Raw genomic sequence first — 15,971 nt, forward strand, 5'->3', positions numbered from 1 at the left:
GTGTGTGTGTGTGTGTGTGCGTGCGTGTGTGCACGCGAGCCTGTGACTGCATAATGATATGTGTGAGTGAACGTTCGCGTGTTAGCGCGTCCGTCTAAATGTGAGTGAGCAAAGCAGTGGAATATTATACGACGAACCATACAGATAACTGCTACACATTTTGTTGTTTTGTTTGTATGGTTTTACGGCGCTCGCAAATGCATACGGTCATAAGAGCGTCAAGGGGCGGATCTCAACAAAGAAGACCAATCGAGGCTTACTCTGCGCACCTCTCTAGCCTCAACAGCACACAGCAGTTCAAAAGAGAGTAAGAAACATACACAAGAAGCAGAGGGAAAATGACGATAGTAAGGATGATGAAAGAAAAAGCAGCAGTTCCCTCTATGTTGTTCCGGCACAGTATGAGCATGACATTGGTACATCAGCCCACTTACAATTCTACTGTGCATATGAACATGTTAATACCCAACCGCCCCTTGGGAATGGACTAAAAAGATAAGTTCAGTCAGTAGCACTGCCCTAAGGGGGAAGGGGGGAGGGAGGATCGTTTAAGTGTGAGTGAGCAAAGCAGTGGAATATTATAGGAGAAACAGAACGATAAACATCACATTTTCCAAGGATCAGCAGAGGGCGAGTAACAAACAAAAAAATCACTAAAAATAAAGAAAAGCAACAGACATCAGAGCGATCACTCAACAACACATGCCTGTACGGCTAAAGTATTGAACAAAAAACAACAACCAATTTTGTGTTTGTGTACATGTGACAGTGTGTGTGTGTGTGTGTGTGTGTGTGTGTGTGTGTGTGTGTGTGTGTGTGTATGATATATACATCACGACACACTGTCAAAACGAAAAGTTATAATTCATGTGGAGCAGCAAAGTAGGACCAATGACCTTCTAAAATCGAGGTCAAGGTATCAATGCTGCTGGTTGCATTGCAGAGGTTCTTCTACACAGACACATTTTTAACTTCTGTTTCAGCAAGATAATGCTTGTGCGCACATTTCCCGTTTTGCACAGGATTTCCTCCAACACAATAGCATCACTCTGCAGTCGCACCCTGCCGTTAGCACGAATTTAAACCGAATTATGCTTTTTTTTTGGGACGCAATTAAAAGACGCATCGAGGTAAGACAAGCAAGGCCGAGAACCACACAGGGACTAGGAACTGTATGTGGCCATCCAGGAGATATGGTGACAGATCCCGCTACGTTTTTCCAACAACCAAGTGGCTTTCTTGTACCGGAGATGCACTGCGGTTATCCAATCTAACGATGGAGATAACCACTACTCTGCATGTTGATGCATTAACCGGAAGTTGAAAATGTATTCGGTTGAAATGTAATATTCATAGTGATGATCCTGTATCCTTTCGTTAGATTCTAACAACAACAACAAAACAGTTTGTGCTTAAATTCCCTGTTTGTTTTTTTTGTATTAAAAAACAAAAACAAAACAGGAAAACGAAACGAACATGATCACCATAGCAAAAACAAACAGTATTTCGCGAATTTAGCTTATAATATTATAGTATAATTCCTAGCACAGTGACCAATATTTTGGCAATATGTGTTAATGAGACGCAATATTACTCATAAAAAGAATTTAATTCACTTAGAAGATGATAAGTGGCTCTTTCCAAACAGAAGTCCGGACATTTTTGCAATCAGTTTTGGTTTTTCTTTCATTTCTAGATGCTTCAACTTAGCGAAGTTGAGGGCAAGTTTTGCCTCCACCTAGTGCAAGGCGGGAAATCTGCCCGAGAAGCAGCAAGACGGCTAAAATGCACTGCGTATATTGTTTCCCGACTTACTCAAAAATTTTAGCACACTTGCAATGTCCAAGATTGACCAAAAATAGTAGTCTCGACAGACCAGCACGGCTCAAAACGGACAGCTTATGCCGTCACATCTGCGAATCGTTTCCCTCATGCAAAAGTAACAGCTCTAGGCGTGCAAGGAGTACGTGCAAGTGTTTCTTCCATCAATGTGAGGCGCTGCGTAGTTATCCAAGAATTAGAACAAGAACGCCTTATTTAGAACTGCGAAGACTAATCCGCTGCAAGAGCGCCTTATTCACTGTGCGCAGCAGCACGGGAAAACAGAATCTCTCAGTCATCCAACACGACATCCCTACCCTCACACTGCCCATATAACAGACAGTACAGTTTCTGAAAGATCATAACATGAATGTCATGGACTGACCAGTGTTCCTGCCGTAAATGTCTCCAACTGCGCATATAAGGGATGAGCTGAACCGCAAAGCGCGTGTAAGAGGCCGTTTTGCAAATCTGCTGCCATTGGATGTCGTAGTGCGCTGAGGTGTGTCAGTATTTCTTTTTTTAAAATCCAAAATGTTATAACATCCATGTGAAGACATCTTTTGGTCTTTACACATTTTAATGATGGCCGTGCAGTTTACTAAGAGCGAGAGATCTTTATTAAGTTTCGACTTGTGCTTATCTGCAAATTTGTCTAGAGGGGGTACTCCGAAAGAAGGAAGACAAGGTATCGAAATCATTTGAAGTATTTGATTAAAATGATCCACATTTGTTGGAAAATGAATAAACTTCAGAAAACACTTCTTTCAATCTATCTTCAGTTCTTACAAACGTGTACAGACTCTGCGAACGAAGTTTTGCGTTTTTAATGGCATTCAGTATATATGGTGGAAGGGGGGGGTGGAGCAAATGTATTCATAACTGTTTTTGTTTGCTTGTTTCCAGATGGATGTTTATCCGTTGTGGTGGTCTGGGTCTCTCTCAGGAGTTTGCGGAACAGCGCTTCGATGACCTCATGGTGATGTTCGGAGGAACCAATCCTGCTTGTAATGGTAACGTAGAACGCTTGTACTCTCTCTCTCTCTCTCTCTCTCTCTCTCTCTCTCTCTCTCTCTCTCTCTCTCTCTCTCTCTCTCTCTCTCTCTCGTTCATTCTCTCTCTCGCTCTCTTTCCCTCTCTTATTCAAACACACACACACACACACACACACACACACACACGCTCACACGCACGCTCACACATATACACACACTCACACAAACACACACACAGAGACATACACATGGACTCACACATGAACTCACACATGGACACACATGAACACACATGCACACGCACACGGGTGCACACACACACACACACACACACACACACACACACACACACACACACACACACACACACACACACACACACACACACACACACACGCGCGCGCTGTGAGGGATTGTGACACGTAGTATTTCAAGACACAAAATCCATTACCTGCTATCAAAATTTCTAACTAGTGTGTCGTAAGTATAGTCAGTCCCTCTTCGGCAGGATTTAGCCAGATAGGTGAAAAGCTTTAAAAAGTTCGTGAACTAAAGCAGACAAATTTAACGTGTATTCACTAGCACCTTATTAACCTTCACGGGCGCGAAACAGTCCAGTCAAGCGTATGTTTTACTATTAATACTCACAGGTGTCATGCAACTAATACCAACTGAGCTAACTGTGTGCCCTACCTCTTTGCAATACGACACAATAATACCCTTGATTCGCTCCCAAAATATCCCACGAATATCAATAAAAGCAGGGAAGGTTAGGAACTAGAGCACGAAATGAAAATATGTCGTTGGAACATCGTGGGAATGTGTGAGTTGCAAGGGAAGAACTTCGGAAAAACATCAACCCCAGAAGGGCATAAACTATACAGTGGCAGAGAAGACCGCCGTGAATAAGGAGTTGGAATACTCATTCAAAAAGACACTGTGAATGCTGTCCTGGGTTGCTGGCTAGTTTCCTGCCGACTCATGGCCATACGCCTGAGAGCATCTCTATTCAACATCACTGTCATCCAAGCATAAGCACAAACAACAGCACATGACGATGAAGAAGTGGAGGATTCCTACATGCAACTCCAAGAAGCACTGGACGAAACACCAAAGAAGGATATCATTGTGGTACAAGGCGACTGGAATGCTAGGATTGGGGAAGATACAGCGAAAATCTGGGAAGGAATCTGTGGACCCTACTGCAATACCAACACAAATGACAGAGGTCTATGGCTCCTGCAACGTATCAGCTATAACGACCTAAAGCTGATGAACATTTTGGCCCACATAAGGCATCAAGGAGATTGACGTGGTGCAGCCCAAGTGGAGATTTACATCACATAGACCACATCATGATCAAGCTTCACTTTCAAAGCAGTGTCAACATTGCCAAGACCAGAAGTTTTTCAGGAGCAGACATCGGCAGTGATCACAACCATATCATGATGACATTTTCACTGCGTCTTAAAAAGTGCAGGAAACAAGGCAACACCCGGATCAAGTTCAACCTTGAAAGACTCAAAGACCAAACCATATTGGAATGTTTTCAAGCAAAATAGGTGGAAAGTTTCCTCCACTCCTAGAGCTAAATCAAGATGATACAGGAGTTGACTCCCTGACAAACACCTTCGACACCGCCGTGACAGAAACAGCAAACGAGCTCCTTGGGAAACATCGCGTGAAAAGGAAGCCCTAGGTCACAGCTGACACCCTTGACCTATGCGACAAACTAAGAGCTCTGAAGAACAAGAAAATGGAACCAGAAGGTGCACAAGAATACAGAGAGGCGAATCTGCAAGTGAAAAAGGGAATGAGAGGAGCAAGGGAGAAAAGGGTTGAAGAACAGTGTGAAGAAATTGAAGACAGCCTGAATCGAAACAACAGTAAAAAAAAAAAAATTTATAAAAAAAAAAGGCTTACCAAATCATCAAAGATCTCACAAGTACCAAACAAGTGCCGACCACTTCAATACAAAGTAAAGAGGGGAATGTCTGACAGAGAAACAAGAAGTTCAGAACCGGTGGATAGAATATTGCTCTGATCTGTACACTCGCAAAACCACAGGAGATCCAAGAGTGCTCAATGCCTCGCAATCACAAGACAATGACAAAAGCCGTATCTTAAGAGAAGAGATAGCGGCAGCAGTCCTCATCACTGAAGAAATGGAAATCAGCAGGAATAAACAACATCACAGAAGAACTATACTCTTCCAAAAAAAAAGAAGAAAAAAAAAGAAACGCATAAGAAAGAGCATGTGTTTTCGTGAGAATAAAATATGTAAAGATTAGGTTTTGTGCATGCTAGGTTTTTTTCACACATATGTGTTACTTATTGTCTTGAACTTTCCACAACAAATTTAATTGTTTACTCACAGGTAGGCGCAACCTGAGCTGTTGAATGGTGTGATAATTGAGTGTTAAAAAGCTCACAGCTCGTCTTATTTTGTGAGTGGTCGCACAAAATTTGGCGTGTGAGTTCATTCACTGGGTGGCTATATAATGGACGAAAAACAATTTGTTTCATCACTTGTCAGTTCAGCGATACACCATGCCACGACTAACGATAGAAGCGTGAAACCAGGCTATTGGCCGTTTGTAAGAGGGAGAAAGCCAAACTGATGTTGCAACACATTTTAACATGTCACAGTCTACTATCAGCCGACTTTTTGCAAGGTTTCAACAGCCCAACTCCACTGTCGATTAACCGAAAAGTGGACGGCCAAGGGCAACCACTCGAGCCCAGGATCGCTTTATTCAGCTTCATCACCTGTGGGGTCGTTTTGTGCCTGCTTTTTCAACGGTCCGAGCACTTCGGAATGTCATCAGAACTTCCGACCAGACAGTACGCAACCGACCCCGAGAAAGAGGGCTCGCGCATATCGACATTTTTAAGGACATTGTTGACGGACCGGCATCGCCAACAGCGACGACAATGGGCCACTCAGCACGTCAACTGGAGGCTACATAATTGGCGGAACGTATTGTTCAGTGATGAATCAAATTTTTCATCTCTCGACAGAACAGACGACGTCGAGTTCAACGACGTCGAAATGAGAGGTTACCTGCTGGATGCCTCTCCCTAGCCTTATCGCATGGGGATGGCAGTGTGATGGTGTGTGGAGCAATCAGCCACACTGGCAGGAGCAACCTGGTGAGAGTACAAGGCAATCTGGCAGCCCAGGCCTACATCAACAACGTTCTCCTACCACATGCCCTTCCATTGCTTCAACAACCAGGGACAATCTTCCAGCAGGACAATGCCTGGCAGAATACTGCCAGAATAACTAGAGACTTTCTGGCTAGGAACAATGTCCAGACACTCCCATGACCTTCAAATTCACCGGATATGAGCTCTATAGAACACATTTGGGATGCTTTGGACAGAAATCTCCGGAACTGAATTGTCTCCCCTGCCACTCCTAATGGACTGTTTTGCCGCCTTTGATGAAGAGTAGAGGGCAATACTGCTTCCCAACATTCGTTGTCTCATCACCTCGATGCCTAGAACTAGAAGATGCCAAGCGGTACTCCAGTCAGCAGGAGGCCACACCCGCTACTGAATGGCCGCCCTTGGACGGACGGATTGGAGCATCCAATTGATTGTTCAAAATCAATTCAACTTTGTTGATAATCAATAAACAGCGACAAATAAAATTTTAAGATGTATTCTCTTTCTTTCATTCATATCAAAAGTTATTCAGTGCTATATATACGATTATACACGATGACCAATTTGGTTATGCGTTTCTTTTTTTTGAACAGTATAGTTCAAGCAGGTGGAGACTCGGTGATAGACATGCCATGGATAATCTACAACACGATCTGGCAGACAGGCGAATGGTCAAAACCATGGACTCAATCCTTGATCATCACCCATCCCAAGATAGGCAATCTTCAACTATGCCAAAACTGTGGTTCTATTATCCTGATTAGACATCCTAGTAAAGTAATGCTTAAAGTCATTCTCAACAGACTGAAGCCACAAGCAGAGAAAATCATAGCAGAAGAACAGGCAGGCTTCAGAACAGGGTGCAGCACAAATGAACAAATATTTACCTGAGAATCATCATATAAGAGTACACAGAAGACCAACAGGAGCTCTACCACGTATTTGACAGGGTATGGCAGAAAGCTTTGTGGGCAACCATGAACTTATACAACATCAACGCCAACCTTATCAAAGTCATAGAAAAGCTATACAACAAAGTTACGAGCGCAGTCTTTTTCAACAACAACAGTGGGAGTACACCAGGGTTGTCTGCTCTCACCCACTCTTTTCAACATTTTCTTGGAGAGGATCACGGCAGATGCTCTTGAAGATCACGGAGGAACAGTCAGTATTGGCGGCAGAACGATTAATAACTTACTTTTTGCAGACGACATTGACGGCCTTGCAGGACAAGGGCAAGTACTAGTCAGCTTGAGTAGACCGTCATGAAAAGACCTCCACGGTCTACAGCATGGAAATCAGCGCTGAGAAAACCAAAATGATGTCTAACAGCAACAAGAACATCACAGTAGACATCCAGGCCAACAACCAGAGGCTTGAGACCGTACGCAGCTTCAAATACCTGGGTGCAACAGTGACAGACGAAGGATCACAAACCAGAAATAATCTCCAGAATAGCGTAAACTTCAGCAGTGATGACCGAGTTGAAAACCGTCTGGAACGACAGAAATATCACCACCAAATCAAAGATCAGACTGATGCGTTCCCTGGTCATGTCAATACTTTTGTATGCATGTGAATCATGGACCTTGAATGCATACCTTGAAAGAAGGATCAAAGCTATGGAGATTAGATGCATCCGAAAAATCCTTGGTATATCATACAAAGATCACATAAAAAATGAAGAAGTCAAACTACGGATCAAAAAATGAAATCGGACCATATGCTGACCTTCTCACTCTGGTTAGGGAACGTAACTGGGACGGTATCGACACATCACCCGTTCATCCGGCCTTGCCAAGATGATCCTGCAAGGCAGCGTCTAGGGAAAAAGGAGCAGAGGCAGACCGAAGAAGAGATGGAATGGAAGACAACACCAAGGAATGGATAGACCTGGACTCAGGAAAGCTGAAGACCGAAAGGAGTGGAGGAAGCTGGTTGCCAAATCTTCAAAAGCGCCCCATGGACCTCCAGTCTAAGGGATAGGTGAAGGTGAAGGTAAAGGTGAAGGTGCAGGTGAATTAATAGAAGTCATTACTTACTATGCTATTTTAAATCTGATTCCAGGAATCGAAGAGGCTGCATTCAACTCAGACTTCCCCACGCCGGCCTTCATCGACAGTCAAATACAGTCTTTGATTACAACGTGCGAGGCTGACAGATCTCGGTGAGTACATCTAAGCAGATGTCATGAGCGACTTCGATCATGTCATACGTATTCACTAATCTAAAAGAATCTGTTTGTTCATCCCAAAAACTGGCCTTTGTGGGTTAGACATTAGGTGCTTTGCTATCACATGTAGACGACATGAGTTCGATTCCCGTGTGAGGAGGTTTGTTGCAGTGGCGAAGCGTCTATATAATCAATTAATCACTGCTTCCCTTCTTAATTTTGAAACTTTGTCGCAATCAAATTCACCCATAGACGTAAACTTCATAAATTAAAAGTAAAAAGACGTTCACAATCACCAATGAACAGTATGCCTAACATTCAAAACGGTTTCAATGCCACAGAAATAGCCTGTTCACCCCCTTTCGGGCCACTCCATAAGCAGTCACAAGCTTTGATTAAGTAAGCTGAAAGTGAGGCTGGAAGAGTCTACCTAAAGAGCTGAAGGGAACAAGTGCACAACACTCAAAACTGTTTCATTTCCACATATACCCTGTTCACCCCTTTCGGGTTAAAGTCATAAGCAGTCACAAACATTGATTATGTAGGCGAACTATTACTCTGGTCGTGTCAACCTCACAAATGTGAGGGGAACTAACTCCTAATAATCTCTTGACTGCTGCGAGTGCTTGTTATTTTTATTTTTTTCCTCGACTTTTTACCGTCCTATAATCAGATCGTGACCTCGATTATGACACCGGCTCCTGGCGCGAAAAGCTAGACTAAAAACAGCCAAATGTAAAATAAAAAAGTGAAAATTATCATAATGTTCTACCAAAGAGTTTAGACTCCTGGTACAATATGTAGTACTGGCATCTCTGCTTCTTTGCTTTGTGTTCGTGTATTCACATTTAAAGTTAGGTTTAATGTTAATTGGAATAAATATTTAATGAGATACTTGCCCAATTATTTTGACGTTTGAACATACAATATGAATTCAGGATTTGTTTTCAGTTTTCATTACAAATCAATGTTGCCCCCTGGATCGGAGTAAGATTCTTGTGTGCTATCTCCAGGCCCTATCTGACACCGTCTCACTTTGATTACCCTGTCTAACAAGTCAGCCTTCGCCTCTGGTTTGTTGGGGGGGGGGGGTGTTAATCCAGTGTTTCCGACTTTCTGCTCAGCGTTTATATCCCTCTCAGCCCTGGCCCCTGGTTGATCCTAACAGCCAAGGTCGACGCAGCCTCTATCAAATGATCTAAATTGAGTGGATGAGGACGTAAACACAAATTGCAGGTTCACAACCGTCGCCTGGTGATGAAAGTAAACTAGGAAGTCTCGTATCACACCTCTGTACATATGAAAAGCTCATGTTATTACTAGATTGTATTAGTTCATGCATAAAAAATTTTCTCTGATTATTTGTATATGCATATGTTTAAGACACTCACGGACACAGTTTGAATCATTTCGGAAGCGAGACGGTTTATCTCTACCTATCATGCACAGCCTACAGAAGGCTGAATAGGATAGAATATCGCATAAAAAAGGCGAGGATACTCGTACAATAAAAAACATTCACTTTGGAATCGACCTCATGTCTTCCATCCATTCATCTCTCTGTCTCTTTTATATCGCCATCCATCTTTTTCTGCGTTTTTATTCGTTGCCACTTTGTATAGTTGTTTTTTTTTCTTTTTGTCATCGTTCTGTGTGCACTATTCAGGTCGTCTCGGTAATTTTCATATTTTTGTTTGTTGCTATTACCATTATTAATATTTCTTTTTCTGCCTAAATATTATTGCTATTAATATAAAGTGCATCGAGGGCTTCACAATTAGCAGTTCAAAAATGTATCAGGGATCAAAAGATGTAGATTAGTAGTACGTAAAAACATAAGCTAAGTCTAGCATTAATATATTTTAAAAAAGGTAACATAATATTAGATCGGGCAACAGTATGCATGGTGATTTTTTACTAGCTAAAATTGATCTAGGTCTACGTACTCCTGTACCCTTACAAATACATTTAAAAACAGCTCTCTAGCTCTCTCTCTCTCTCTCTCTCTCTCTCTCTCTCTCTCTCTCTCTCTCTCTCTCTCTCTCTCTCTCTCTCTCTCTCTCTCGCTCTCTCTCTCTCTCTCTCTCTCTCTCTCGCTCTTTCTCAATTGTTTTCCTCTCAATTTCCTCCTCTCTCACTCTCTCTCTTCCTCTCTCTCTCTTCCTCTCTCTTCCTCTCTTTTTTTCTCTCTTTCTCTCGCACACACTCAAACACACCGCTCCCACTCACCCACATATAACATATTATATGATGACTCGAAAGAATGCTTCCAATGATTTAAGCAGAACACACTCTCACCCACACACTCTCCTCTTCTCACCAGGAAAAAGATTATTTTTTGATCTTGTATATTCCTTGCTCCACTTTATATTACATTTGAAAAAATCAAATTTGTCTCTCTGTCTGTCTATCCTTCTGTCAATATATATTTTGTGAACACATGGGTGTACATAATATTAATTTTGCAAATAGTACGGAGAGAAAGAAAGGACAGGTTGGCGCGGTAAAATTTACTTTAGGCATCAGCAAATAACACATAGAGTCTGTGTTCAGGAATCGAGTACTCGGGTACTCACTCTCAAGTCCAAAGTACGGGGCTCGCTCTCACACCCCTACTAGATCTAATAACTGTCTTTTTTTCACTCCTATATACAGCTACCAATCAGTCAAGGACTGTAACAAGCTCCTAGATTTCTGCGTCTATTCAGCCAAATACTCCGGCTCTCAAGGCTGTAAGAACTACATCAACGGCGTCATCAAAGGGATCTACAGGCTGGACCGGGAAACAACGACAGCTGGAGTCACTTTACCGGGGAACACCGACAGGGGAACGGCGACTAGGCCTAGTATTTCACTATCTTTCTTTGTTTCAGTTTATCTTGGTGTAATCGCCTACAGTATCGAATACAGCTAGACCAGAAATGTTGCATTCCGTCTCGATTTTCAAGTTAAAAATAAGGGTCGTTTGGACAAAAAAACTGGCTTACTGAAATGGATCCACCCGCCTTGTTCTTGTGAGGTGAGAGGGGGGGGGGGGTTGTGTGTGTGCGGGGGGGGGGGGGGAGTCTTTGGTTGTATCTTGATTAAATTGTTTGCAAAATAACAAGTTCATGTTATGGATGTCTCTGGACTTAATCGTCTTCAGACATTCTTGGGATCTGTAGGCCGCTACATTTCAAAAAAGATAACAACAGTGTCTTACTACCAAGTCGCCATTCCGTATTCTGTACAGTGACTGTGCAGTGTGTAGGCCTAGGTCTAGCAGCTGTGACGTCAGATACACATCGAACGGGTGACCTTGATACATGACTTCGGATCATAGATGTACAGATTCGTAATTGGCAATCAAAAACGAAGTATGCTAAAGTTTAAATATGGCATCATATCAGTTCTACGCGAGTCACTGGGCTTATTTTGATACGCTGATCCCGAAAATGAAATAGATTTTTTAGCGGTGATAATTATTTAAAAAATTCTGCAACTGACAGTATTGTTCGTCTTCTTTGACTCTATGTGGTAAGAAAATTCTACAAGATCCAATCGTGGTAAAACAAAACAAAGCAAAATACTTTTTTGGTGATCTTCTAAATCCAACAGGAAAAAGAGTCACTCTCGAACTACTTCTCAATTTTGATACGGCGGTTCCGAATTATATATTATTTTTTACGATAGAACGTAGCATATAATAAATTTGTAAACGAAATTTCTGTCGTCAGCAGGCCGCATCGATACCATGATCAATCAAAGAGTCTACATAACAAGAGGGGCCACTTCTCTCTTTGAGCCAATTAAAAAAGTGTCCTCAAAATTTGGTGGCGCCCTCTTCGCTAAAGCGCACCCTTTGCGAACAGAGTTACCTTACTTGAGTTTAAAAGATAAAAGTGAAACTAGCAAGTTTTTGAATAAATTTTGGAAGAAAGCTTTTTTTAAATGGTTACGCAGACAAAAAACCTCTTCCGGAGGAAAGGGTGATTGTTTTCTTTGTTTAATTTGACTTTAGAATGAAAGGCGAGAGGTCATTAAAATTTTTAAAAACCTAAAACTCCACACTGAACGAACCCGAACTGCTGATGAACAGCAGTCGATCTGCGCACGCAAGGAGGTGCTATTCCTATTCTTCTTCTGGAAAAACGAAAGAGAGCCGCAAAACAGACTGCAGCGCCATCTGAAGCAAAGAGCGAACTTCCTGCGGACACTTTTTTGGCTGAGTGGCCCATCTTGTTATGTACTATCTTTGGATCAATACCATCAAGAGGATGTATTCGCTCAGCACAGTCGCTGTTCCCCGGAATAATTTTTTCCCGTTTTTAAAAGCAGAGTCGCTGTTCTCCCGGTGCTCCGGATCTACGTATTTTCGTTTTCTAGAGCTCCAACTATCCCTATCCGCTGGCTCCATCCTCATCCCATCCATCTCTCTTCGCTTCTACCCGTTAGCGTATTTTTTTTTTTAATTTAAAAAAAAGGTGTGGGGGTTGGGGGGGGGGGTTGTTGGAAATTGCATCGTATCTGTTCATAGATCCATTTTGTTGTGTGTGTGGGGGTATTCAATTTGTGACAAGAGAAGCGTATCGACACAGTACATTTCCTTTCGTTCAGACAAGAGACAAAAAGGATGGAGAGTAAACAAAAGAAGTACGAACGAGCCAGAGGCCAACACTGATTACTTAACTAAAAGGAAGTGTAAATACAGCTTTTATGTAGCTCTACCCTCCTGGGGAAAGGTAATTTATGTTGTCATTGCTTTATGCATACATAATGTTTACCTTCTGGATGGAACAAATACCTCCCAAAAGAAATTCTTCTCAGGGATTGTGTGTAAATGAATGTCTCGTTTATGGTGAATTATGCTGTTTCATTATTTATTATTTGTACAAAATAAACTTAATGAAGATGGCTCAGTGTAGTTACGCTTTTTTTGTTGTTGTTGCTGTGCAGGGTACAAGGCAATTATAACATTTCCTCATTTGACGTGTGATCTGAGCATTTAAGACCGACATCTGCAGTGTAACGGTTAGGCCCAACACCACTGCTTGTCAAAGCTCTACAACAAAGGATGTGAGTTCGACTCCCGAGGGGAGAATTATATTTTACAGAGTACAGTGTACTTCCGCCTTTCTGCTGCGATGAAGTAACTCATTCATCCCGGGTTGGTCCTTTCGGACGCGGTCGATGCAGTCTACCTCCTATAATCTAAAATGTATCAATGGGGACGCAGAAAATAAATACAATCATAAGGAAAAGTTTATGGCTGTCGGGAACAGGCCTTGAGATCAGGGACGGAGTAGAATGTGTTACGCCCCCGTTGACATAATTTAGATTGCAGGCTACAGATTCGGACCGGACGGAAATTGCCTGATTAGGACACTTTTTGTTTGTTTATTTGTTTGTTTGTTAGTTTGTTTGTTCATTTCTTCGGGGGGGGGGGCAGTCTCCGAGTATAAATCGAACTCACGTCGTTTGAGAATACAGGCAAAAAGTGGAACCATTACAACACATGTGCCAGTCGGAGATATTCAGACTACAGTAATACACACTACACTCAGGACTTAACTATAATAATATATCTAGATCCTCTTTGGACAGCAGGCTCAATCCTTCACAACATACGATAATGTATGTCAATGTGCTGTATTGGTCTACATCCCCCCCCCCCTCCCCTTCGTCAATAACAAACCGACAAACACAAAGTCCCTTGAGGCTTTTGACCAGAAAATTTTAATGAGGAAACCTCGGATGTACAGTTCTGTGGGCATGCTCATGCGTCTAAAGATAGTATGTCACAACAATTATGTGCTGCATGGCTAGTCATGGCAGAACAGTGTTTGGGTTTGTTGTTGTTTTTAAATTAGAATTTTGTACGAGTAATTGTGGATGCTTACACCCCAGTGAAACAATTTAGATAATTTAGAAGGCGGGCTTCTTCACCCTACCCTACCTGTCAGGGCCAAGCCGGGTTGAGAGGAATGCAACATCCCAGCAGACAAACTGAAATATTTTGTAAACACCCCCCCCCCCCCAAAAAAAAGACAAACAAACAACCCAACTTTCCAGGCAGGAATCGAATATACAATAAAAGTGCTTGGTGAAAGGTGCCGTATGACGCATTTGCTCCAACTGAGATACAGGGCACCAAAGGTCAAAAATCGATTTTTTACGAAAGTTGAGTTCCATTAAAACGTATTCTTTTGCCATTCATCTACCAATGTTTACAGGGCTTTGTGTTAATCCTACGCTAGAAATGTATTTTTGAAGATTTTCTTTGGCACGAGTTGTCTTATTTAATAACAGAGATTTCGCGAAAACATTTACTGTCAGAGCCTATTTGCACAAGATTTGTAGGACTCATTGATTAACACCCACGCCCCCAATCACACAATCACATTGCATACCAAAATTTATATCGTCTTGTTACTTATCTCGAGCTTGAAAGTTAGCACGTGTGCTGCAAAACAGTAATGAAGGGTGGAAAGTTGTGAGAATTTGTACCCTATTCCACTTCAAGAGCAAAGCTAAGCAACAAAGTCACTCTTCAAAATTCCTAGTATTTCCATTGACAAAGACTTCTTCCACGCATTCATAAAAATCAACCGCTTAATATTTATTTTTATCAAAATTCAAGTCAGCTTGTATCCCTTTGAGCGGTGTTTAGCGCGCGCGAAAAGAGGAGGGCGGGGACGCTTCGGACACTTTTTACGTTTGGCTCCACCGCTCGCTTCAGGAACAATTTAAGCTTAAGTAAAAGGTTTCACTTTATTATTGTTAGCCATTTGGGCATCACCACTTCCGATATCAACTTCGTGCACCATAACATTTTACCGCCAGAGTATCACATCTGAGGTACCCTAAGATGTCTGAAACCACCCTACTCTGCGGGAGACATCTAACGTGGGGGAAACTTCGGGCGAAGAGGGGTGACTTTGGACAGTGTGTTTCCTGTATCAAATATTATTTTGAGAAGCAAAACTTCGATTCAGCATACATCTATACTTTCATTTCTTGTTTGAGGTGTGAAAATGTATTTTACTCACTGGAAATCGTAGAAAACAGTTATTCAACCATATCTTTAAATCTGTCCGATTTTATGCACATTTTTACGTGTTAACTTGGTCCTTATCATTTTAAAACAGAGCTCAGTGATGCCCCTAATAACAAGCTAATATTTGCTGTGATACACAGAGATGTTGTTGTTGTTGTTATCGATCCAGCAACAGCTGGGCTCTCGCCCTTCTGTCCAATGCCATGTAGTGATAAGTGCAGGTCTGCTGCAGTTGCTGTAATGTTCCATAGAGTGTGTTGTCGATGTTAGGTCTCGGAGGGAGAAGGGTAGCTCTGATGTCATTTAGGGCTGTACAGTGGAACAGGTGATGATCCACAGTCTCATATGCATAGTCACACAAGGGACACATTGGGGGAAGTTCCGGGTTTATTCTGTTCAAGTGGAAGTTGAGCTGTATATGTTCTGTTCGTAGGCGGAAGATCGTGGTCTGTTTCTTTCTCTGAAGGCGGTTGATATTGTCATTCCTTTTTGTTGTGGTCATATGTTTGAAAACCGCTCTGCCTGTCTTTCCCAGGGCCCATCTGTTTATCCAATCTTGTTTGTTGTTGCTTTTGATGATTTGTTTTGCAGTGTTATATGAAGTTGGAATGTTGGGTTGTTCCTGTCTAGATCCCCGTTTGGCGAGTGTGTCTGCTCTGTCATTTCCAGGTATGTCTGAGTGTCCGGGGACCCACTGCATTACTAGGTTGATGCCACAGAATGTTATCAGATGATGGGATCCAAACAGTATATGGGTCAAATCTTGGTTTAGGTG

At 42.2% G+C, this 15,971-nt stretch overlaps 1 protein-coding gene across 1 annotated transcript; it reads left to right on the plus strand.

Annotated features, from left to right (window-relative positions):
• Window positions 1-2,729: 2,729 nt before the first annotated feature.
• LOC101854625 lies at window positions 2,730-11,137 on the plus strand. The gene is made up of 3 exons (XM_013079272.2): window positions 2,730-2,834; window positions 8,055-8,154; window positions 10,816-11,137. The coding sequence occupies exons 1-3, from the start codon at window positions 2,732-2,734 to the stop codon at window positions 11,072-11,074; spliced, it is 462 nt and encodes a 153-aa protein (XP_012934726.1). The 5' UTR covers window positions 2,730-2,731; the 3' UTR covers window positions 11,075-11,137.
• The last annotated feature ends 4,834 nt before the right edge of the window (window positions 11,138-15,971 follow it).

Source organism: Aplysia californica, unplaced genomic scaffold (genome assembly GCF_000002075.1).
Source record: "Aplysia californica isolate F4 #8 unplaced genomic scaffold, AplCal3.0 scaffold00046, whole genome shotgun sequence".
Lineage (NCBI taxonomy): Eukaryota > Metazoa > Mollusca > Gastropoda > Aplysiida > Aplysiidae > Aplysia > Aplysia californica.

Excerpts from the sequence above, each read along its gene's own strand:
- LOC101854625 (XM_013079272.2), top strand. The coding sequence starts at position 2,732 with ATGTTTATCCGTTGTGGTGGTCTGGGTCTCTCTCAGGAGTTTGCGGAA. Across the intron at positions 2,835-8,054 it reads AACCAATCCTGCTTGTAATG|GAATCGAAGAGGCTGCATTC; the intron begins GTAACGTAGAAC and ends ATCTGATTCCAG. Across the intron at positions 8,155-10,815 it reads TGCGAGGCTGACAGATCTCG|CTACCAATCAGTCAAGGACT; the intron begins GTGAGTACATCT and ends TCCTATATACAG.